This window comes from Strongylocentrotus purpuratus, unplaced genomic scaffold (assembly GCF_000002235.5).
Source record: "Strongylocentrotus purpuratus isolate Spur 01 unplaced genomic scaffold, Spur_5.0 spur5_scaffold_4, whole genome shotgun sequence".
Taxonomy (NCBI): domain Eukaryota; kingdom Metazoa; phylum Echinodermata; class Echinoidea; order Camarodonta; family Strongylocentrotidae; genus Strongylocentrotus; species Strongylocentrotus purpuratus.
The window spans coordinates 24456573-24481437 of NW_022145610.1; the positions used below are offsets into that span (position 1 = coordinate 24456573).

Genomic DNA, 24865 nt, shown 5'->3' on the forward strand with positions numbered 1-24865 from the left:
AATCATAAAGCAAAGATCAAGTCCCAACGTGGTCCGTCCTCTCATCCAATCTCACCTTACGACATTTAAAGCCCCACTGCACTACTTACAGGTACTTGCGCCCTCTATATAGCAAAGAATGCCTAATCGGTGCCTGTTGATCCCCCATGATCCTCTTTCCTTATGTTAATTGAGAGCTGATTTGATGAGATAACCACCTTGCAGGGAGGTCTAATCCCCCTGGCCAAACTAGTGCAGACAGGCTTTAAATGAAAATCATGACATGCAGTGTTATTATCTTGACACTTCCTACTCATCATGGCGCCCTCTGAAGTCTACAATGTAAAAACGAATTCTGAAGATTTGTCAACTACAGAGGCAATAACACATCAGACACATAGGACATGGCATTATTGGATTTTAAAATGAACTTTAAATTATTTACCCACAAATATGTATGTACATAATAATCTGAATAATTATACAATACAGTCAATTACTCAACCCCAAATAATGCACTAATACCTGGCGTTTCAGTTTGCCTGCAAAAATATTGAGAATTAAACCAATATCCATCAAGCTGGATATTTAAAATATTTAATCGGGTAGCATCGGTCATTTGCGAGCCATAGCTGTGGTAATGAAACAAAATACGAAGTCCAAAATGGTTTATGGGAAAATGATTATCACAAAACGAAAATCTGGAAAAGAGTATAAGCATGTTGTGAATTTTACAGCCACAAATGGTCCGTTGTGCTTTTTAGGCAATATAAACGTAGCACACATGCACTTTTTGATGATTGTGATGTTTTGGTACCGCTACGTACTGTGCAGTATACATCACATCGACCCCATTATACTCGCTGTTTAAATATTGCTTAAAAATATGATCTGAAGAGTCTGAAGAATCAAGATGTCTGATTTTTAATCATTTTTTTTAGTTCTTTAGAAACATTTCATCTTCTTATTGTCGGTATTGGCTTGCAAATGCCCGACACTACCTTTTAAGAGATTCTAATATGTAAAAATATATTTATTTCATGCATATATATTCAACAAAAGCTGACATAAGCTCACTTTTCAACACATTTCCAACTTAAATGGAGTTGAACTCCCCTGCCTATTGAAGAAAAAACAAAATTACCAGTTGTCCGATAGATGCACAAATAAAACATCTTTTTATTTTTTATCGTGCAGGCTTTAGACTATCTATATAAATTAAGTCAATAGTCTATCTTTTTGGCCATTCTAAAGAAGACAATATTTACAGCACGGGACATTGTCTTTGAGCCTCCTTAGCCATGCCATTTCAAAACAAAAGACAAACACACAAAAACATGATAATTACAACATTAGAAAGAGACGCAGATAATTACAGTTGGGTACAATTGAAATATGAAATGTTCAATCAACTGTGACCTGGCTGCACGGCTAAAGCCACAAATCATTTGCATTTTTTCCGGGTAAAAGTTTTGTGAAGAAATAAATAGAGAGAGCATAGGTCGGAAGAGTAGATATGTAGCACCCTGCCACACGGGAGAAATCTTAGAAAACCCTTGAATGGCAAGAATCATTAATACATACAATGAATTAAATTATTCTCAAATATACAATACATTTAATAATAATACTACTATAATTACAATACTCGATTTGGAAAAGTGCATTGCATGATTATAAAACAAGTCTCGGGCACTTGCCAAATATTACTTCAGTTGTAATTATCAGACCACGTTTCATTTGAAGGAGACAAAAACATAATAATCATTAACGACACCTCGGGCAAAAGAAAAACTATCAGAAAAATGCCTTGTTGAAGGGCATTAGCAGCAGGCAGGGATTTGAACTCTAAACCTTTTGATTGATGGTCAAATGGACAAACCACAACGACATGGTGCTCTCACTGTGTTCACAAATGCCTTCTTTTACTCATTAAAAAAAGATCTTTACAACTGTATACCAAACCAACTGGAAAAGATGTTCAAGAACAAAAAATAGCAGGTTCCACATGAAAAATAAATACAATATACATAAACAGTAATACCCTCATGGCACATGAACATATACAAAGGAACCTTCATTTACAAAATAGTATTTTGTTTGGCACATAAGTTCAATTGGAACCTACATCTAATCTAAGATTGCCATAGTAACTTACCTTTAATTTTTATAATGGTCTGTCCAAAGGGTGGTCTTTGTTGGACTCTTTTGTCTTAATACTACCACTGGACCATAAATGGAAAGCCTCCACACCATCCTAATAAATGTACTATGTATTCTACACAATCAAACTAGAGAGTCTGTAGATTCAAAGTAACCAACATACACCTTGATTTTGATTGGCTGTTAAGCCCTGTTACCATGGTAGTTGCCATTGATGGCAAAGTTACCATCAATGGTAAGTTTTATGCAATGGGCCCAGGTATACTCTCTCGCACACACTTGGATTAAATTTTCTTGAAAGGCGTTCTTACTTCAGGCAGCGTATACCTTTATTTTATTTGTTTTGTACATATATTGTGCAATTGTGAAGACTAGCCACATCAGGTATTTGTCACACCAGCAGGCCCTGTTAGGATAGTCCCGAATAGGCCAATCACATTAAAGATAAACTTGAGCTCTGGTAAATATAAGAATTTTTTCTTCACAGAATCTAACAAAACTTACACTGAAAATAAATGACATGTGCCGAACAATCTTGGTAGAAAATGTGTATGGGCTGAGTAACGAGCATATAGACATCCGGGTAAGTAGGCCCGAATGTGCCTAACACAGGTCACTATGTGCAAATGGGAGTTGTGGTTTTTATAGAAGATGTTGCCCAGTACGTTTTTGTGCGTTTGTTTTAATTTCACTGGTTCAAAGTCCCACCAGTCTACTGCAGGATGAACAATTCAGAATAAATCATAATAGCTTTCTCTCAAAATATGATTCCCATACCAGAGCTCAAGATTAGCCTTAACAAAACATAATATGTATCATTGCAATCATGAATTATCTGGAGGTGAACAAGTCTCAACACTGTTTGGAGGTGTTTTGATCATTTGTGCTTCAATTTACACCTGTTCCAGCCCCTGTTAAGAGAAGGGTCTCAACTTGATTTATACACATGTACAGTCAACTGTGAAATACTGATACAGAAAGTGCTGCATATCATCAAACAACTTGTGAGGATAAATAGCATATTACGGTAAGCAAATGTGCTGGTGATTGTCTGATGAGATAAACATTCAATGGTATGAGAAGAGCACAACAGAACAGAATCTGATTTTTATCTTCAAATAATTTCTTGATCTGGGGGGTGTTTTACAAAGATCCTTAGTTGGACTAATAAAATATATTCAAAAGCGAAAAATCAAGTAATTTTGACTTTTTATAAATTCCACACCAAGAACATGAAATCTCCCATGATAATAGAAAATATGAATGATTTGAATCAACATTTTATGCCTTTTAAGATAACTTTTGCAAAATATTTTTCATAGATGCCAAGCCTACATCAGCTCCTTCTTCCCCAGAACTACCAAGGACTGGAACAACCTTCCAGTAGATCCAGCCTGCTCACTCTCCCTTGAGGCATTTAGGTCCTCACTGGGAAAGAAGCACCCCTAAATGCCCTCACAGGATTAAAATTTTTACTCGCACCCTGTACATATATGCACAAGGATCCTGGCCAGCAGGCTCACACAGGCTCCTCACATACACAAACAGTGCGCAATCTTCAAGGACCCTAAAGCAGTACTTTTCTTGGAAGAAGAAGAAGAATTGTTAAGTCCAACTTAGAGATAAGTTCAACTTAAGATATTTATGAAACACCCCCCTGGTATGAAAGTGTTCTCACCTCCTCCTCAACTTTACTCATTGACTGAGATCAAGACAGGCATTAAAGTCACATCATACACTTAAGCCCTTCTGGCTTTCACCAGACTATCATCTACTGTTTTCTGGTATAATAGAGTTGCTACTCTCTCCTCTTAAACCTATATCACCTGCTGACAGCAAGGAGGGCATTAAAGTCACACCATGCACTTAAGCCCTTCTATCCTTCAGCAGAGGGTATTATCTAATTCACTATGAACATGACGGACAAAGAAAGAGGACAAAATATACAGTTCTTCATTCTACCCTCAACAATTGCTGTGGTAGACAAAGGAACATCCCTTCACTGCTATTATGTAAAAATGTGTAGAACAGGTGAATATGCATGTGACACCTGTGTTCTACACATTTTTACATAATAGCAGTGAAGGGATGTTCCTTTGTCTACCACAGCAATCGTTGAAGGTAGAATGAGGAACTGTTTATTTTGTCCTCTTTCTTTGTCCGTCATGTTCATAGTGTAATGTGTTCTAGTATAATAGAGTTGCTACTTTCTTCTCTGTAAACCTATATCACCTGCTGACAGCAAGGAGGGCATTAAAGTCATCATCATACAGTTAAGCCCTTCTATCTTTCAGCAGATAGTATTATCTACTACCCTTCTCTGATATAGCTGCTTATCTTGTTGAGCTACGCCTGTGTCTACGCACTTTGGTTTGTCTCACGTTGCTTGACTCTTGAAGTAGCATTTACATGCCTTACCAGTCCTTCCGAGTGTCCGGTTTCTGTCAATCTGTTCAACACAAAATATATATGATGTATTAAAGACCGCCATACACTTTATTATAGCACCGATACTAACTGACCAATTTGAAAAGGGAATTTATGAACTGATCACAAACTAAAAATAAATTCATCACTTTCTTATTGTAAACCCACTTTGTTCATAACTTTCACCATATTTTTTGCTCTGAATTTTCTACTTTCATTCAAAGCAACTTGCTATCAAGGTTTCATGTCGCCTTAACCTATTATATTATCATGTGTTTCAACATGTTGCATTTATCTTTTCATGGGACAAGTGTTCAATCAAGGTGCATGTTTGTTGTTCAACTTGATACAAATTGTAGTGTTCATGCAATTACACTAAAAAAGAAAGTGTGATGAAGCAACTGAGAACGGTTGATTATTTAGCAAATACAAAAAATGATGTGTAGAGTGAGGTCTGGAAAGATCAAACTTAGAAGAAATTGACCCAATCTCACCAGCACACGCACTCCACACAGAAATGGGTATAAGGTACTACATACATATACACGTACTATGAAAGTTTTGTTCAGACACTTGTGCTATTTCTTGTCATACTATGAATATGAGGGCATTTTTAGAGCAATCCTTAACAGGAGACATTTCTCCTGTGATATTCTTCCAAACTGGCAATTCAAAGAACGAGAAAGCTCACAAATTATTTGTTACCTTTATTTTTTATTTAACCTTCATTTTATATGCCTTCTGCACTAGTTTGGCCAGGGGGGATTAGACCTCCCTACAAGGTCACTGACAGGTGGTTATCTCATCAAATCAGCTCTCAATTAACATAAGAAAAAGGGGATCATGGGGGACCAACAGGCACCGATTAGGCATTGTTTGCTATATAGAGGGCGCAAGTAGCTATACGTAGTGCAGTGGGGCTTTAAATGAAGGGATGAGAGTGATATACTTACACCTCATCCATCTCAATCTCATCCTCATCTTCATCATCGGATGGAAGTTGAAGGTAAGGATTATCCGTACCAGGCCGAAACTTGTAAGCCGTCAATACGTAGAAGACGTACGTTGCCAATTCAAAGAAGAACTCGTCCAACCACATGAACTGGAATGGCATTGTTACCTGATAGTGCGAGAGATCAAAGTCCAATCAAAATTCTGGTTCCTTTTTTTCTTAACACAGTAAAAACCTGTCTATAGCGACCGCCCAAGAAAAGGCTGATCATCTAGCATATAAGTATTGGTATGTACGGCAAGGTTGTGGAATCATCAAAACGAAAAGAAATTTGGCCCAGTCTTGGTAAAAGTAATAAGCACTGTACACAGAAAGATGTATATGGGACTACACAATCCTGTGGCATAAAAATGTAGTCCTCATTTTTCAGCTGTTACATGTCATATATAGAATATGAAGGCATTTCAAGAGCCATGCTTTTAAGGGAGCAATTTTTCTTTGATGTTCTTCCACACTTGCATACTAACAATGAAAACCCTAACAAATTATTTTTCACCTCTCCCCAGAACTCGACCTTCTCTTTGACTGTTTAGTATAGCAACATCTCTAACTGACAAGGTTTGTTGTGCTTTTTGGTCAAAGGTGAGAGCCTGTTCCTCTAGCCCATTTTGAGCACCAACATTTTCTTTTTTATCTGCTCTCACATTTTCAATTTGTCTGATAAATGTCTTCTTACCTTCAGGATATAAACGACTATTCTGGAAAAATAGATGTAGCACACCACCTGTAACAGAGAGGATAACAGTTTCATAAACAGATACCAGAAAGATATTAATATTAAAGCAATATTTATTGCGTATAAAGATAGTAGCAGCTGTAAATACATTTCTTATAATGTAATTTTGACACTGGGTACTAACATTATTTCAGATAATGGAAATCAATGCCTGGATCAAATTTTGATCACACTTCTAACAAAATTTTACATCCAACATTTGAATTCATCATAAAAGTTTTATATTCAGACTATTCCAGATATATCGATAAACAGTACACATTGTTCTATAATGAAATATATCAAATTGTCAAATTGGTCGGGGCTCCACACTTACTTTTTTTTAAAGATGTGTGTGTGTGTAATTGGGTTTTTACAGACGTGTATCAATCAGATATGATTATTTACGTCTGGGACCGACCTTTAACGTCACCATCTGAAAGACGTGACTCAGTTTCGAACCGGGGTCGCCTGAGCCAGTTTGTTGGCGAAGACAGAGAGCTGGACCAACTCACATCTCCGTAAGTGGGTCCGGATTGATCATTTTAGAGTTTGTATGAATGAGCGCTATGGAAAAATGTCACAATCTGGGGGGGGGGGGGTCTGGACCTCGACTTTGAGTGCCCACATGTCCTGGGGGCCTGTTAGTGTCTAGCCCTGCATTGGTACTAGAGATTTCAATGTACAAGATACTTTCTGACGTTGGTCTCTTGAATGCCAGCTATCGTTATGCCTCTGTTACTAACTCCATTATAGTGTTGTCGTTTCAGAGGTACCATACATATACATGTATTCGATTGCGTTCTAGGCAGCTAATTGGGTTACAGAATAAACACAAAAAGTCCTAAGAATAAGTTTTTACTCATTTGTGTGAACCAGATTCTACATCCAGGTACGGTGGTTGAGGAATAAAAGTAGATGTTGACACTTACCAAAACATAATAGGACCTAAAGAGCTTCAGTTTCACCAGACTTATGGCTGCTGTAAAAGAGAAGAAAATTCAAAAAAGAAAAGAGAAGTCTTAGAAAATGGGAATTGTTAGTGAGGATAGAATGAAGCAAAAGATCATTAAAGGAATTATTGAGTGTAAATGGGGTTAATTATCAGTTTGAAAGTTTATTAAAAGACAGAATTAATAAATGAGAGGTATAAACGAAGTTCACAGTGGTAAGATTAAGCGATTAGGCGCACAGCATGAGAGGGAGGGTAGGTGGATGAATGACAACTTGAGGAATCAGTTAAAACCAATAAGTGAATGAATGATGAAGTGAAGAACTGAATGAATGAATGGGTGAATGAATGGGTAGGTTTATAGTGTTTAAAGGTAAAGACCAGTTATGGTCATGCGATTGCATTGTGAAAGAAACGTTGTGGAATCGATCGGAAAAGGTTGATCATCTAGCATCTAGCATCTGCAAGGTTCTGGAATCATCAAAATGATAGGAAATTTGGCCCATTCTTCATAAAGTTACAAGCACTATACACAGAAAGATGTATATGGGACTACCCTATACATCTCACAGACCATGAGAGAAACAAATTTACCAAATATATGAATTAGTAGGCGGTTTCCCGGCAAATTTTTTATCATCATGTATTAGTCAAAACATATTCTTTCACATGATTGGTAATGAGAGCTTCCATTTCATTTTTTGAAATTGGGGCGTTTCCAATACTGGTCTTTACCTTTAACATGAGGTATAACTGAATGAATAAATGTATGGGTACATAAATGAATTTTGAAATGACTAAATGAACGTTTGAATGCAAACACATAGGAGGGAAAGATAGTGAGGGCAAATAAGTGAATGAATGCATGAACTAAACAATTATATGACTGAGGATGCTGTCGAGCATCATAAATTAATCCAGCATTCTGTTTTCAATAACTTCAGTGCAGTGTGGTCTTAAAATTATAAAAACACAAGAAATGCCCTTGATCCCTCATTTATACAATAACTTTAAGTATCTAATTGATAGTCCTGCACAAAAGATTAAGCTATTTGTACCCCAGTCTCATTAAAAAAAAATGTTATACAGAACTCAAAGGTTTGAATAAATTTGGAATCAAAAGATTTGTACACATTTTGGATATGGAAAATTATGAAGTACAGTACAGACAAAAAAAAAAACATTAATATTTGTTTAACTACCGGTATCTACAAGAGGAAGAAAAATCACAGCAAAATTCATCTTCACATATCACTAGGGTCATGCAAGGTAATTGGAGCTCATTAAAAAAAAAGCTTTCAAGATAAATCAGTCTCTAATTTACTCTCTTCTTCATTTTCACTGTTGGGATTGATGGTAGATGAGAGTGCTCTTACCTTTGCCGTCTGTCTGTGCTGCATCCTGGAGATGGCGTATGGACCATATGACGGGATAGAGGATAGCACCGCAGCAGATGATATCTACCGTAACAAACATGACCTTCCACATAGAATACTGTGCTTCTCCTTCCTCAGACGTGTCGGTGATGATGTACGCTACGTTGGCAAAGATCTACAGGGAAACAAACATGTAATTATTAAGGTGATGAATGATTTTTTTCACAAATGTGTGTAAAACCCTTGTACATGAATGCGAACGGTCATGAAATCTGATTGTGTTCATCATTTGAATATAGTCAACTTGACATTAACGACTTTCATTTTTTGAAACACACAATCTAAATGTGTGACAGGAATGAGAAAAACAATGAATTGAGAGCGGAGATATAATATATGTGTTATTACCTCTCATTAGTCTATCAATCCATTTCAGGAGAGAAAAAGAGAGAGAGAGAGAGAGAGAGAGGGAGACAGAGAGAGAGAGAGAGAGAGAGGGGGGAAGAAAAAACTGCAAGGCAGACTAGAATAAAGAGTACCTTGCTATTATCAAATGAAATAAAAATAATTTTGATAAAAAGTGCTTTAGGCCTTCTACAACCCACAACCAACATACGGTTTAACACTAAAGGTTGCAATAAATCACAAAAACTCAATGCAAAACAGTTTTCAAATTGACAGATGCAATAGAATATCTTTATTGAATTGATAAATTGAAGCCAAATGAGATACAGGGCAATGATATATTATATGGTGCCCTCTCATGCTTATTTCTTTTCTAATGCGCATTTCTCCTTCCTCATCTTCTTCTCAACCCCACATGTCATGCAGCTCATCATTTTGTATTATTTTCAGTACTCCCGATATTTCACTTCTTTTTTGGCATTGTCTACTCTTTGTATTATGACCCTGTTCTCCTATCTTTGTCATGTAAAGTACTGTCTTGTCCCGTTCTCGTCTCTGTTGGCATCTCCCCCCCTTTTTTTATCCTATTTTGTAGTTACAAACTTATTAATTTAATTACTCATTACTCAAGTATCATTGTCCACACTTGAACAAGCATCACTTTTAAGTGGACCCCCCTGTTTCCAATATGTATTCCTAAATTGTTTGTAAATGTTTATAATTGATTTGTAATGTTTTGTTAGAAACATAAATAAATTGAATTGAATAAATTTGAATGGTGTGGTCTGCATGATCAGAGCTGATCAGGGACCCGTTTCACAAAGCCTTTTTTCAATGACAAATAACAAAAATCAGTGACAAATCTGCTGATAACCAATCAGAAGCAAGGATTTCAGTAGCAATATAAACTAGATGGAATTCGACTGCGCGCAGTCGAAAATGATGCCTCCGTCATAGAGCAATTTTACAAACCAAAACAGAAGACATTTTTCGAATTCAAGTTCAATTGTAATCCATTAACAGGTTCTCAGAATATCGTGATTACAAGCAATTTCTCATATACATATATGACCCTTTGATCTTTGACCTCATGACCCTAAAATCTACTCAGTTCATTGGCTCTGCAAGATGTCCTGAGTTAAATAGTAATCCATCTGTCAGTTCTAATGAGAATGTGTTCACAAGCTATTTTTGCATACATAATGAGCCCATGACCTTTGACCTTTGATCTTATGAACCAAAAATCTACTCAGTTCATTGGCTCTGCAAGTAACATACATGACCTAATTTTGGCAGGAATCCATCAATCGGTTCTTGAGAACGCGATCACGAGCTGTTTTTGCATACATAATATAATGTGCGTTGTGGCCTTTGACCTTTGACCTCATGACCCCAAAATCTAATCAGTTCATCTGCTCTGCAAGTAACATACATGACCTAAGTTTAGCAGCAATCCATCAATCGGTTCTTGAGATAACGCAATCACGAGCTGTTTTTGCATACATAATGTGCGCTGTAGCCTTTGACCTTTGACCTCGTGACCCCAAAATCTAATCACTTCATCGGTTCTGCAAGTAACATACATGACCTAAGTTTGGCAGCAATCCATTACTCGGTTCTTGAGATAACGCGATCACGAGCTGTTTTTGCATTCATAATGAGCCCTGTGACCTTTGACCTTTAACCTCATGACCCCAAAATCTAATCAGTTCTTTGACTCTGCAAGATACATACATGACCAAAGTTTGGCAGGAATCCATCAATCGGTTCTTCAGATAACGCGATCACGAGCTGTTTTTGCATACATAATGAGCCCTGTGACCTTTGACCTTTGACATCGTAACCCCAAAATCTAATCAGTTCATCGGCTCTGCAAGATACATACATGACCAAAGTTTGGCAGGAATCCATCAATCGGTTCTTCAGATAACGCGATCACGAGAACGGGACGTACGTACGTACGTACAGACGTACGTACAGACGTACGTACAGACGGACGGACGGACAACCCGAAAACATAATGCCTCCGGCTACTTCGTAACGGAGGCATAAAAAAATTGTCATTTGTCATTGATGACAAGTTCTGTGAAACGCCCCCCATATTTTCCATACTAACCTGAAGCGGAATAACAATCCAGAAGAGTTTCTTGTCTTGATCGGAGAGAATAGGTTTGATGAATGCCCAACCAGATCCAATCAGTACGATGGTTCCAAACAAGAGGGCGCCTTTAGTTCTGTAGAAAGAAATACATACACTTACATTGAAGCACTGATAGCATATATAGTCAAACCTGTCTACAGCGACCGCCGAAGGGAAACACAAAAAGTGGTCTTTGTAGACAGGTTCCTCAGTACATGTTTCAATGAGAAACCATTTTCAAGGGAAGCATAACATGTAGTACAGCGGATTAGCTCCCCATATAACGAGAATTGTGCACTTTTTGATAAAAGCATGAAACTTCTAGCATAGTTAGTTTAGACCATAAGATTCATTTTCAGATGTGGAGGGAAGTCAGATTTGACCTCTGATGACCCTGAGAGGTCAAATTCAAAATGGCCGCCAGTCCGCATGGTCTAATGTACAAACACGCTTAACTTTTGAACCAAATAGTCCAGAAAAACATTTAAGGTGTCGTTTCCAACTAAATTGAGGATGCCAATGCATTTGGTAATACTTTTGAGATCGCCAGATTTCGGGCTTTGGCATTTAGGTCAAGGTTAAGGTCAAAATTGACTAAAAATAGCAAGTTTTCAATGTTTACAACGAAACAAATCCCATTTATTTGTCATTTGTTCGCTCCTATGTTCTCAAATTTCTTTAAGAGTGGTTCCCCTGCAGACCATGAGATTCATTTTCAGATGTAGAGCGAAATCAGATTTGACCTCTGATGACCCTGAGAGGTCAAATCAAAAATGGCTGCCAGTCCGCCGCATAGTCTAATAATTGTCCAAACACGCTTAACTCTTGAACTAAATAGTCCAGAAAAACGTTTAAGGTGTCATTTCCAACTAAGTTGGGGATGCCAATTCATTTGGTAATACTTTTGGGTACGCCAGAACTCTGGGCTTTGCATGAAGTCAAGGTCAAGGTCAAAATTGACTAAAAAAATAGCAAGTTTTGAATGTTTACAAAAAGTTTTCCCATTTATTTGTCCCCCTATGTTCTCACATTTCTTTAGGAGTGGTTCCCCTGCATAGTCTCCATCGTAATCCCTGTCAGTTAGTTTATTTCACTAATTATAGCACCAAACCAGTAGTTGTCTTGTAACTGACCATATGCATATAGCATGGTTAGTGGGCAGCTAGGCAGTATACGGTACAAACCTCAATTCAAGTCAGGGAAACTGCTCCTTTCCGTTACTGCTCAATAATACTGGTAAGATGTTCTTTAAGTTACTTTGTGTTTTATTAGGTTTAAGTAATTTAAATAATCGCTACAGAGTTTGAGGAACATGCCATAAAGCAAACTAACGTTTCTGCTAACACTATACAAACATCACCTTGACCAGCAACCTGGAGTGCAGGCAGCATTCTTGAGGGATGTGAACTTCTGACAGTACTGAAAGAGATGGGGAATCCATTTCTAGAACAAAGTCAAGACATACTAGTCATTGGCACAAGCGACATATCATGGACATCCAATTGGCTGAAACGGGGAGAAGGATTGAGACCCTAGGTGAGCAGTACACAAAGTTTGTGACAGAAAGGCTAGAGCAGTGTACGACACCTAGCTGTCACACAAACACTTCATACGAACAAGTTGCCATTTTTCAGTCGGCAGCCGGCGAAGGTTATATATATATGTTAAAACAGAAGGCACAGCTTGCAGCACTTAAGAGTGACTGTGGTCTCTTTTTGAGGATTTACATCTCGTGTCAGACAAGGGATGGAGATATGGACAATTTCTTCTCTCATGAAAACCAGGCAGTCCCGCCAGCTTTGTTAACTGGAGGTAAATGCGGTTTGGAGTTAAAGCAGATCTACTTCGCTGCCTGGAATCAAATCTGCTCGAAAACAATAGTGCACCTGTGGCCCAAGCAATAATTATTGATGGTGAAGCTGTGGTTCAAATGCTCAACCCTGGAACATCAAGAACATTTCAAGAGTATGGAGAAAAAGTGTTTGCCCCATACATCTTTGCTCAACTCGAGAAAAGCATCCGCATCGACCTTGGCTATGGTGTATACTTACCTGCTAGCCTGAAAGCCTCAATAGGGCAGGAAAAGGGAAAGGGCACCAGGAAAAGGGTGGCTCCTTCTATTTTGCTGCCAGAAAGCTGGAAGGACTTCCTTCGATTCAATGAGAACAAAACCGAATTGTTTGACTTCATGTCATGCGAAGCCGTTTACCTTCCTCTACCACAGGGCAAGGAACTGTATAATATGCAACAGATTGAAGTGGAGTAGTCTGCTCTGCTGCTGAGTCACACTTGGCAGGCCTTGTCCAATGGGTGTAAAAGGGTATCCATACGTATTGTTGGTACTGATGCGGTTGAACTGGCCGTGGCTTCATTTAGCAAGACAGCTCCTGATGCTGGGGATCGCTTTTGGTGTCAGATCAAGCTTTCGGTACAAGGCTTTTCATAAAATCATGACAGTTGCCACCATGAGTCTGACACAATGTATGACTCTTCCAATCTTTCATGTTCACCGGGTGCCACACTGTTTCTACATTCACAGGAAAAACTTAGAAGTCTTTCCCAGAGGTGAATGATTCCTTCAATGAACTCCTGTGCATGCCTAGGGAGGTCAGTGAAGGATCAATGTTACTGCCAGAGCGATTTGTGGTGCTAATACGACCGAACCAGTGAGAGCATGATAGTGAATGATGCCAGGAAACAGCTCTTCGCACAGAAGTCTAGAAACCTGGAGAACTTTCCTCCATCCCAGGCAGCACTCAAGCAGCACCTCAAGCGCACTTGCTACCAGGCCAACTGTTGAAACCAGATATTGGCCAAGAATCCAGAGATGCAGAGCCATCTGACTTGGGCTGGAAAAACGAAACAACTGGGTGGCAGCCTCTTTGGACCACTCTCCCGGAAGCATAAAAATTGTGGCATGAATAATCCACTGTCGCTGCAAGAAAGGATGCACTGAACTGTGATCTTGTTCTGGAGACTGTTAGATTTTGATCGTTATCATTAGGATATGCATAAGTTGTGGACAGTGCTAAATTCATGTAAATATCTATAGCTGTGGTTATGAACAGGTTTTAGGTCGTATTTGGAATAGCTTTTTTTGTCTTCTGGGCCCAATTTCATAAAGCTGCTAACCGGTAAGCAAATTTTCGTGCTATAACTGTAGCAGACAAATTTGGTTAGCAAGAAAACAAGGCGTCCACCTTGTACGTTCACAATGGATTGCATTGTTACAAAATTCATTTTCGTCCAGTAAGCAGCGTAAGGTTAATGCATTTTCGTGTGCTTACGGTTAGCAGTGCTTTGAAGTAGAAATTAATACGTAAGCACAGAACCAGCCGATAAGCAGCTCTATGAAATTTGGCCCTGGATAGTCAAAGTGGTGGTACACGGGTCTTTTTATTAATTTTTAAAATAATGAAACCTTAAGTGTCAAAATAGAGGCAAAGTTTATTTTAAAAAAGAAAACAGCACTTTTTTGGCCTAATATGACCTTTAACTTGACCTTATTGCAAATCCCTGAGTTCTGGCGATCTCAATGTATTACGTAATGAATTGGCATCCCCAAGTTAGTTGGAAATGACACCTCAAACGTTTTTCTACACTTTTTGGTTCAAAAGTTACCACGTTTGTACATTATACCATGCGGACTGGCGGCTATTTTGGATTTGACCTCTTAGAGTCATCAGAGGTCACATCAAACTGTTAAATAAACTAACTGAAAAGGATTAAGGTGGAGAACTCTGCAGGGGAACCATTCCTTAATAAATTTGAGAAGATAGCTAGGGAGAACAAATGACAAATAATGGGGATTTAACCTTCTGTAACCATTCAAAACTTGCTATTTTTAGTCAATTTTGACCTCGACCTTGACATAAATGCCACACCCTGAGTTCTGGCGATCTCAAATGTACTACCAGATGAACTGGCATCCCCAATTTAGTTGGAAATGACACCTTAATTTGTTTTTCTGGATTATTTGGTTCAAAAGTTACTGCGTTTATACATTAGCCCTTGCGGACTGGCAGCCATTTTGGATTTGACCTCTCAGTTTCATCAGAGGTCAAATCAAACTGAAATAGACTACCTGAAAAGGATTAAGGTGGAGGACTATGCAGGGGAACCATTCCTAAAGAAATTTGAGAATAAATGACAAATAAATGAGATTTAACCATTTGTAACCATTCAAAACTTGCTATTTTTAGTCAATTTTGACCTTGACCTTGACCTAAATGCAAAACCCTGAGTTCAGGCGATCTCAAAAGTATTACCAAATGAATTGGCATCCCCAAGTTAGTTGGAAATGACACCTTAAACATTTCTCTGGACTATTTGGTTCAAAACTTAAGCATGTTTGTACATTAGACCATGCGGCCTGGCGGCCATTTTGGATTTGACCTCTCAGGGTCATCAGAGGTCAAATCAAACTGAAATAGACTACCTGAAAAGGATTAAGGTGGAGGACTATGCAGGGGAACCATTCCTAAAGACATTTGAGAACAAATGACAAATAAATGAGATTTAACCATTTGTAACCATTCAAAACTTGCTATTTTTAGTCAATTTTGACCTTGACCTTGACCTAAATGCAAAACCCTGAGTTCAGGCGATCTCAAAAGTATTACCAAATGAATTGGCATCCCCAAGTTAGTTGGAAATGACACCTTAAACGTTTCTCTGGACTATTTGGTTCAAAACTTAAGCATGTTTGTACATTAGACCATGCGGCCTGGCGGCCATTTTGGATTTGACCTCTCAGGGTCATCAGAGGTCAAATCTGACTTCCCTCCACATCTGAAAATAAATCTTATGGTGAAAGCAAACTATGCTAGAAGTTTCATGCTTTTATCAAAAAGTGCACAATTTTCTTGCTAAGCCGCTGCACTAATGTGGTCCTTGTAGACAGGTGGTCTCTGTAGACAGGTGGTCACTAAAGCAGGTTCGACTGTACATATCTTCATACATGTTCAATAATTGGATACAAGGTATACCTTACAAGGGTAGGTGAATTAATGCAAGAAATGAATTTAAAAAATTGGATACAGTTTTCATAATAATCTAATATCGTAGGGTTATTTGGTATCAGCAAACTAATAGAAATGGTTCCTTTTCTTTTTCAGAAGCTGTTGTACTTAATTTGTATACAGCAGCAGAATAGAAAAAAGAAGCTCTTATGAACATAAAGAAAATTATTTTATATCTGTGGTGGTCATCCCCCCCCCCCCCAATAAAAGAAAGACACTTGACTGTGTATACCATTCACCAACAATCAAAGGGCTGTCGACCACCACTTGGTGAAACTTCCATCAGGTGTATGACCAAAAATAGAGACACCAGAATCAACAGTTATTTCTTTACAGCAGCTGTAGCTGTACATGTACTGTTTGTTCAAAACAAGTTAATAATTTTCATCCCCAAGTATCATATTGATGGTAGCAACAATATAAAAAGAAAAAAAGAAAAAAAGGAAAGCCTGGTGAGATCCAGAAGGGCAATACTCTGAAGGTCAAATGATGTGCCCTTCTGACTATAGGTAGATAAATATAACAAGTTGTTGAACTTACAAGTATGTGATGTAGAAGAGGATTTCAAATGCTTCCATAGGTCTACCATCCTTACCGATATAATGATAATCCACCTAGAAAAGGAAAAGGAACATGTTTATTTGTTTGGCAATACATAAGTATAGTAATAATTCTTAAGTTTCTGTTTTACTCAAAACAAATGGCAATCTTATATTTAATAACAATGAGATTGTAACTTGCATGCACATTAAATATACATAATACTTGTTCAGTTTATTCTTGTGCCTTATAAATCGTTCCTTTTATTAAAGTCAGAGCAAGACATCTTCTTATAGGCTTTAAATAATCCACAGTATCTAGTTTGTTTTTTGAGAAAATTGAGGCATTTTAGAAACTTTTTCATTTACACCTCGTTTCTATACCAACACGTGATCAATCATTCAACTATATAATGATAATAACTTTTTATTTTCCTCATACATGTACAGGATCTTTCTAGCTGCAAGTAACTGATGAAACATTTTACAGCGTATTATTACTATGGTCATTGGATTCAATTACGAATTTGCACTTATGTGTACACTTCTTACTTCAAATTTTTATGACGGATGCTCTGCAGTCAACGACCTACATTCTAAGAATTCTTAACGTTGGACAAGTATTATACCTAACCCTAACCCTAATCTACACCTTACCTTAAACCCTACTACAACCCGAACTCAAGCCCATATCTTTGACCACATAACCTATAGCAATTGTTGACAGAGTATGTGTCAGTTCCCACTTCATTAAGTGATAAATATATGCTCACCAACCAGTTAAACAGAAAGGTTTGAATATATGTGCATCTATAAACAAAACCTAAAGACAAAGACAATCATGTTATATACTCACAGCATGAAACATGAGTGACAGTGACTTGAGCAAGGCCAAGAAGAACATGAAGTAGTGTATCTTAAAGACGATCTCTTGGTGACAAAGGTAATAGATCCAGTAGATAGCCGAGCATAAGAAGAGAAGGGACATGGTGGCGTAGAGGGTGGGCAGGGGGATGTCTCCAGCGGATAGGTAGTTTGGCCCAACGTTCCTCTCCACGATTGAGACCTATCAAAACAGATTCACAATGTGAAGAATGATATTGTGATTCTCTTGTTAGCAACCATGAGAATTGGATTAACTACAATTTCAAGCTAGTAATGCTAATCAATGCTAATCAATACTAATCTGACATTACATGACATTACAAGACAGATATCTTCTAGGGGCATCATAGCTTATAACACACAAAAATGCTCCCTGCATGTAAATTACTTTGTAACACTGTTCTATTCAAAGTCAGGGGCATATACTATTTCATGATTTGCAGAATATCTTAAATGAACCTCAAGCCGCTCTTCCCTCCCCCCTCCCTCAAAAAAAAAATACCCCAAAAAATAATTAAAAAAAAATAAATCAATGTAAGTGTTTCATTTTAAGTTTTAGGATTTAATATTTTACCTGTATCTATATAAATATATATATGACGGCTTGGCTAAATAAAAACATCTTTTAGAATACTCACAGAGAAGTTGACAGGTTCTTTAGGATTGGTTGTGCAATGGTGATAGAAGAAGCTGTACAGACCCTGCTCACTTTTGTTCTTGATGCAAACTACAAACTGCATTGCATAAAAGTAAAGGTTTAACATAAGTAAACATGCCATATACTTACCGAATCTTTCAACATAATTTTATGATAACATAAATTTATCATCTAATTACACCTTTGAGGCAGCAAGATATCATATTCCAATTGGTATGCCATTCAAAGAGTTTTTGTGAAAGATCTACCCATTTTGAACAATGCAAATATATGTATGCTTCCTTTCTCAATTAAAGATGAAATTAATAAAATATATTCAAAGTATAATATTGAGATCAGCCAATGAAACTCATTTTCAAGAGTGACTGTCTAGAATGATTCAGTAAAGTTAATTGGGTAGTTAGTAATTATGAAAATGGCAAACAGTATTGTTTGGCATAGTGAAATGTACACAAAATATTAAAACTTGATATGCCTCCTCCTAAAAGGAACCATCACAAAAATGCACACATGTACCGGTACATGGGACGACACAGCTTCATTTAATCTTTCCACTTCAAAATGATAAATAGCAAAGTACTTCAAGAGTAAATCCTGATCGTATTACTTACACTTGTGTTGATGTATAAGATGTTATTTTTCCTCTCCATGTATGCTGGTAGGTTTATCAGATGTGTAGGTGCGCTGGTTGGCAAGGGAGTTTGAGTGACTTTTGCTTTATCCACTGGTTTTGCATTGGAATCGTTGGTTGGGATTTTTGGACCTGAATCTCCAGGATCTTTTTCAATTTCAAGTTGGCCCTGGCCCTTTTCTCCAGGCCCTGGTTTGACTGGGTTTAGTCCAGCTCCATCTAGACTATCAGGATCCTGTCTCCTTCGTCTTGTTAGAATCTGCTCCACCACCCCTGAGGGTTGTTGAGGGGCAGGTGGAGCTGGAGGGGCAGGTGGAGCTGGAGGATCTACATCACTGCAAACATCTATTCCTGCACGCATAGGTACTATCTTCAGATTCTTCAGTTTTGTACCCCATCTGTTGACTTCCAGACTTGAAAGAAAAATAATGAAAGGACAGACACAAAAAAGAATCAATCACAAGTTCCCTTTAATTCATGATTAAACAGATTAATAAAAGAAATTATTTGCTTTCATAGAAGAAAAAATTACAAACACGCATATCGCAGAATAACGAAGTATGGGGCAAATATATATGTGCTGTAATGTTGACTATTTGTCTTTCCATATTGTCACCTGTGTGTGTGTGTGTGTGTGTGTGTGTGTGTATTGGGTATTTACAGACGTGTATCAATCAGATATGATTATTTATGTCTGGGGACCGACCTTTAAACGCCACCATCCCAAAGACGTGACTCAGTTTCGAACCTGCGTCCTCGACTGAATCAGTTTGTAACTTCCAATTTTAGCTGGATTACAGGCGCACGCCACAATGCCTAGTTTTATTCCCTTTATTTAAAGGCAGGGGAGGGGCAACAGCCCTATCACCCTGTAGCTTAACTGGTGATATCACACAAATGTCCATTATTATAGTATTGTAACTAAAAGGACATCCACGCTCATCTAAACTTACCTTTTGGTTGTAAAATTTAAAGTCAAATAAAGTGTTGCCACAGAGTCATTCTTGCCAACGCTCCCAGGTTTAAGGACACAGTTGCCATTAGTGTGGTCTTCCTACATCAGAAAAACATGCAACGATACACAAAAGACATGTGTAAATAAACACATATTTAGTGTGAACAATTAACACTTAAAGGGACTTGGTAACATTGTTCAGATGAGAGAAAGTGGTGCTAAGGTAGTGACTTCAATGCTAGATGTACAATTAAAGATAATCTGAAAGTTTGAGTGAAAACGAACCATTATTAATGATATACATGTAAATTGGAAAAAACTGATCTGATCAATTCCATAATTCTCCCAACTATATTATAATAATTTGATTACAATTAATGTGAATGTATATCGTCACAAATTTATGCATTGCATTTGCTCAATATACCATTCCAGACATTTCACATTCCAGACAAGTGTTGACAGATTTGTTATAGCCTGTCTTAACTCTTATGTCTTTTTTTTCATGGAAAACGGTTGGGAAAATTCAAAAATTGTTAGGAAAATTCAAAAATGGTTGGGAGAATTTACTGTTAATTACTGTTAGAGGGTGTTGCACAGTAACACCTTCAATGAAAACCATAGATATCTTTGTGGTTTTAGAATTTTTTCAGGATTTTTTGCATGTTAGAGGGTAAGTACAGTAGAACTAGAAGGAATATAAAAAGTCACATTTATAAACAAAAATTATGCAATTTTTGATCAACTTTCAACAATGTTACCGAGTCACTTTAAGTATCATCACAATCTTTTATACAAAATGATTTCATGACCAAATGTACACAATTAAAACATACAGAAATAGACTGTGATATTTACATTAATCATTCAAAGTAATATGTACATGTACCTATGACAAAGCAGCTAAATGAATAGCAACCACTGAGCTATGTTATAACATACAGAAATGTGAAGTGTAAATACTTAAGTCATAAAAACCTGAAACAATTTTGCCGCGTTATTTCTGAAGGAGGCTTAAGAAATTTGTCACGGTAGAATACCAAGTGTCTTCTGCTTAAAATTGCTTAGCAAGACTTCAAAAAGAGAAACTGGTTGAATTACTCACAGCATAAGATGCACTCTCATAGCTTCCTGACATGTCCAATGTGAAGCCAATCAGTGTAGTCTTTTGAATCTGTGCCCAGGACTGTGTGTCTGGTACAGGAAAACTAAGGTTTGAGACATTGATTGACAGCATCCCGCCTTGGAGGAGGCCGAAGTTTGTAATCTCAATGTCTTTTCTCATTTCATTCTGTAAACACAAGAAAAAGAGAACATACATGTAATTATTAAGGTGATTAAATATACCACTTTAAATTGGACTGTATACCAGCATTCCTTGTGAAATATGAATCAGTACAGGGTCCATTTTTCTTGAGCAACTAGTTGGATACAGTCTTGCTAGATTTTAATCCTCAGAAAAATTCATCCATTTTATATGTACACAAACAATATTAGATTTACTGGATACTACAAAGGTACATTCATTGTTCTTTATGCTTATACTCTTTCCCTTTTTTCTAGTAATTAGTATGATCTACCATGCCCATGGACTAGCACCCCCCCCCCAACAATCCATACAATACTTATTGAACATGTTGATAGAAGTCTCTCAGGAATATGTGTATGGTCTATGGATAAAAGATTGCTGTAGATAAACATGCAGATAACAACTTGTGTTTAATGAATAGAGGATGGTTTTTATGATGATCCAACAATCTGTGCCTATCAGATTCTTCTTTTTTTTTTAAGAAGAAGGAGAAGGAGATAGAGAAGGAGAAGGAGAAGGAGAAGGAGAAGGAGGAGAAGGAGAAGGAGAAGGAGAAGGAGAAGGAGAAGAAGAAGAAGAAAACATTAAAACCAAAAACAATGTCAACGGTAATCTTTCTCTGGTTTGCGGAAAGGGCAATAACCTAACAACTTTAAAAGGGCTTTCAAAATGTTGACGTTTAGTGTATTTTAAAATAGTCGCTACTTAATAATAATAATAATAATAATAATAGCCTAATAGTCCACTCCAAATTTTATTAAACCGAAACGGAAATTCTTTTTGCCCAATTGATCGTGAGCCCGGCAGCCACTGAGCAGCGCCAGATCGACGTTGGCACCTGATCCTGCTCTCACACCTCTCTTTCCGACTGGATCAACCCCTCACTCTGGTGCTTGTTCAGAAACCTATCCAAAATTTGACCCGTAACTCCAGCGTGGAGATACCCTACTAAAACATACCCAAAATGAAGTAAATATTCATTAAATGTCCAAATAAAGGTAATGAGTTAAAATTTGTTGTTTACTTCCTGTTTTGTGTCAATTTTCTTGTTATTTTTTGGAGTATTTTTCGGAAAAACATTGATATTAGTATACATTTTTTCACAGGTTTCACGGCAAACCGCTGCACAATAAAAGTGACATACCGATGGTGGGTTGCGGGTGGGCGCGTACCTGTGTGAAGTTATCTACCATAATGTCTCAGATCCACGCCGGAGTTACGGGTCAAATTTTGGATAGGTTTCTGAACAAGCGCCCTCACTCTTTCACAATCTCTCTCTCACAGTCTCAGTTTCATACTTAATTCTTGACCTCCACGTTAAACACCACTACATCATCTACATGTATGTGATGCCACTGTAAACCTGCCTATCCTATATGTGTACTACCAACACCTGCACCAACTGCAGTTCTCCAAACTGGAGGAAGCCAAGCAAAGAAGAAGAAAACACTCCCTTAGGCCTTAACTTAAGGCTTATCTGCTTATGCCTTATGGCGGCGTGACCAAAGTTCGCGCGTGACCAAAGTTCGCTTTCTCAAAAAGTCGGTAAGATTTCGAAAATCTGATATCACCAATGGAAAGAGGGTCATAAAATTACCCAGAAACGAAATTTTCTTTAGAATTGGTTGCGAAATTGTGAAAATATTGACAAAAGATCGGCAAATTTTGCAGTTATTTGCGTCCATTCCGAAAAATTATCAACTTACCGATAAGGGTCTGGAAATCTTCATTTTGAGATCAGAAATCCTCAAAATTGTAAGTAAAGAGTGGTACTAACTGATTGTACGATATCTTGTCTTGCAAATTATGATATTACCTTATTTTTGATGGATCACATTTTTTGATAAATCAACTGTAAACCACCGTGCGTGAAGTTAGGTCTCATTGTTTTTACGACTTTTTTAGATGCAGCGCGCACGCACGATCGGACATCGAATTTTTAGATCGCGATATCTCCGAAATCCTTCGACGGTAAATTTTTCTTTTTGAACCAATCTGTAGTAAAAAACTTTGCCGTCCATTTGGTAATAATTGAAATAAATAAAGTTGTGTAGAATGTGAGAAATCATAGATCGAATATCACATTTTGTAATATGTTCTAAAATGTGCGCGAACTTTGGTCACCCCTTCATAATTAAGGTAGCCTAGACTCTAAACAAAACAATTAAAAATTAACAAACAACCACTAGAATCTAATTTGGATTTTAAAAAATAAGCTCTTGAAAAGCTTACGAGTCCTTCAAAAAAATTACGACTTAAGAGAAATGAATATATTTTTTCGTTTGTTCAAGAAAGTGAAGAAACTAAAAATTAAGAAAAAATAAATAAATCGCACCAAATCACCCACAAAACTCAACGCGTGGGACATACGTTGAAATGTAGTCACATATCACACCGGGATTAATACCGTAATATAATTCGAATTCGAGAAAAATATTGGTCGAGAACTTACGTGCAGAATCAAGTGATGCTTCCTACATAATATGAGTCCAATAAAATTTAGCCATAAAGCTAGAAATATGATTTTTGTAGCCATTCTGAGCGAACTTTATGGCAGATGCGACGTTCTCTCTTTCCAATTGTTGATGACGTCATAATACGGACTCTACATCGGATCTTAGTCTGCTTTTGCATTCCGAATAGTGAAAACATAAATACATTGTATAACGGATGTTTGGGTAATAATTAAAGAAATGATTATGATTACCTCTTAATCAGTATAGGAGGGTGATAATTACTTTAATTATAAAGCTCAAGAGAAATAGTATCAACGATAGTCGTAAAAGAACACATTCCTAATTTCCTAACAGAATAGGGTCTGAAAACGAGAATGTTCCTCTCAATATGCAACTGAGACGTGGAACCAAGTTCATGTGATTTCTATGCGTGGAGATCGAAACGAAAACATTACATTAGTCATCTATTAAATGTCGTTATGCTATCTCTCTTTAATGACTTATGTCACTGTGTAATTATTTCTTTCTAAAAGTACATGCTACTATACTAAAACCAATCTTTGACCAATTTCATGAAATAAGATTGATAAGGCGTAGTAGATACGGCAGGAGTGCCAAAAATAGATGGAAGAGAGAGAGAGAGAGAGAGAGAGAGAGAGAGAGAGAGAGAGAGAGAAAGTGAGAAGACGAAAGGACGAGAAAATAAAAGGGGAAAGGAATGTGAGGAGAAGAAGACTAACATTACATCAATGAATAGGAAAGCTTGGCAATATCAATTAATAGCTGGCATCAGGGATATTTGAATAATTACGTAACAATCTGCTCAGATCTTCCTGATCATAGCATCAATGAATGAATTGAAAAGGAAATGGTCCTTCCTTCCCCGGAGATCAAGGCATGCATAACTTCGTCTTTAATTTTTCGCCTGTCCACAAGACTATACTAGCTGTGTCTCACTGCTAATCTTTATTACATGTATTTTCTTCATGTAAAGACTTTCTGTTGTTGTTGTCAAAAAGACGTAGATTACCCCTGCGTTCAGACACCCCCCAAAAAGACGTCTTATGACTATACCGACACGGTATTATAGCTATACGTTGATTTTCTTGTGTCTGAACGCTTACTAGACGTATAACGGAACGTTAGGGTTTGGACATCGTTTCGAACTAGAATTTTTAAAATCTCTCTGTCTCACCCTGTCTACCTCTCTTGTACCTCTCCCTTTTGTAAGTCCCTTCCCCC

The 24865-nt window shown here is 37.4% G+C and overlaps 1 protein-coding gene across 2 annotated transcripts; it reads right to left on the reverse strand.

Moving 5' to 3' along the window:
- Positions 1 to 4251: 4251 nt before the first annotated feature.
- LOC592191 (protein GPR107) lies at positions 4252 to 23777 on the reverse strand. 2 transcript variants are annotated; one of them, XM_011678263.2, is made up of 13 exons: positions 23620 to 23777; positions 20964 to 21149; positions 19857 to 19957; positions 18884 to 19316; positions 18253 to 18348; positions 17586 to 17795; positions 16731 to 16804; positions 11146 to 11263; positions 8625 to 8799; positions 7229 to 7275; positions 6258 to 6305; positions 5523 to 5689; positions 4252 to 4591 (listed from the first exon to the last, which is right to left on the reverse strand). In XM_011678263.2, the coding sequence occupies exons 1-13, from the start codon at positions 23701 to 23703 to the stop codon at positions 4501 to 4503; spliced, it is 1830 nt and encodes a 609-aa protein (XP_011676565.2). In that variant the 5' UTR covers positions 23704 to 23777; the 3' UTR covers positions 4252 to 4500. The 2 variants fall into 2 exon arrangements, with proteins under 2 accessions (XP_011676565.2, XP_796821.3); XM_791728.5 differs by having other exon boundaries at positions 7229 to 7278.
- Between the last annotated feature and the right edge of the window lie 1088 nt (positions 23778 to 24865).

Coding starts and splice junctions, on each gene's coding strand:
- LOC592191 (XM_791728.5), bottom strand. CDS start 23,703: ATGGCTACAAAAATCATATTTCTAGCTTTATGGCTAAATTTTATTGGA. Junction 19,317..19,856: donor TTAAATTTTACAACCAAAAG/GTAAGTTTAGAT, acceptor TTTTCTTTCAAG/TCTGGAAGTCAACAGATGGG. Junction 8,800..11,145: donor GGATTGTTATTCCGCTTCAG/GTTAGTATGGAA, acceptor GTTTCCCTGTAG/ATCTTTGCCAACGTAGCGTA.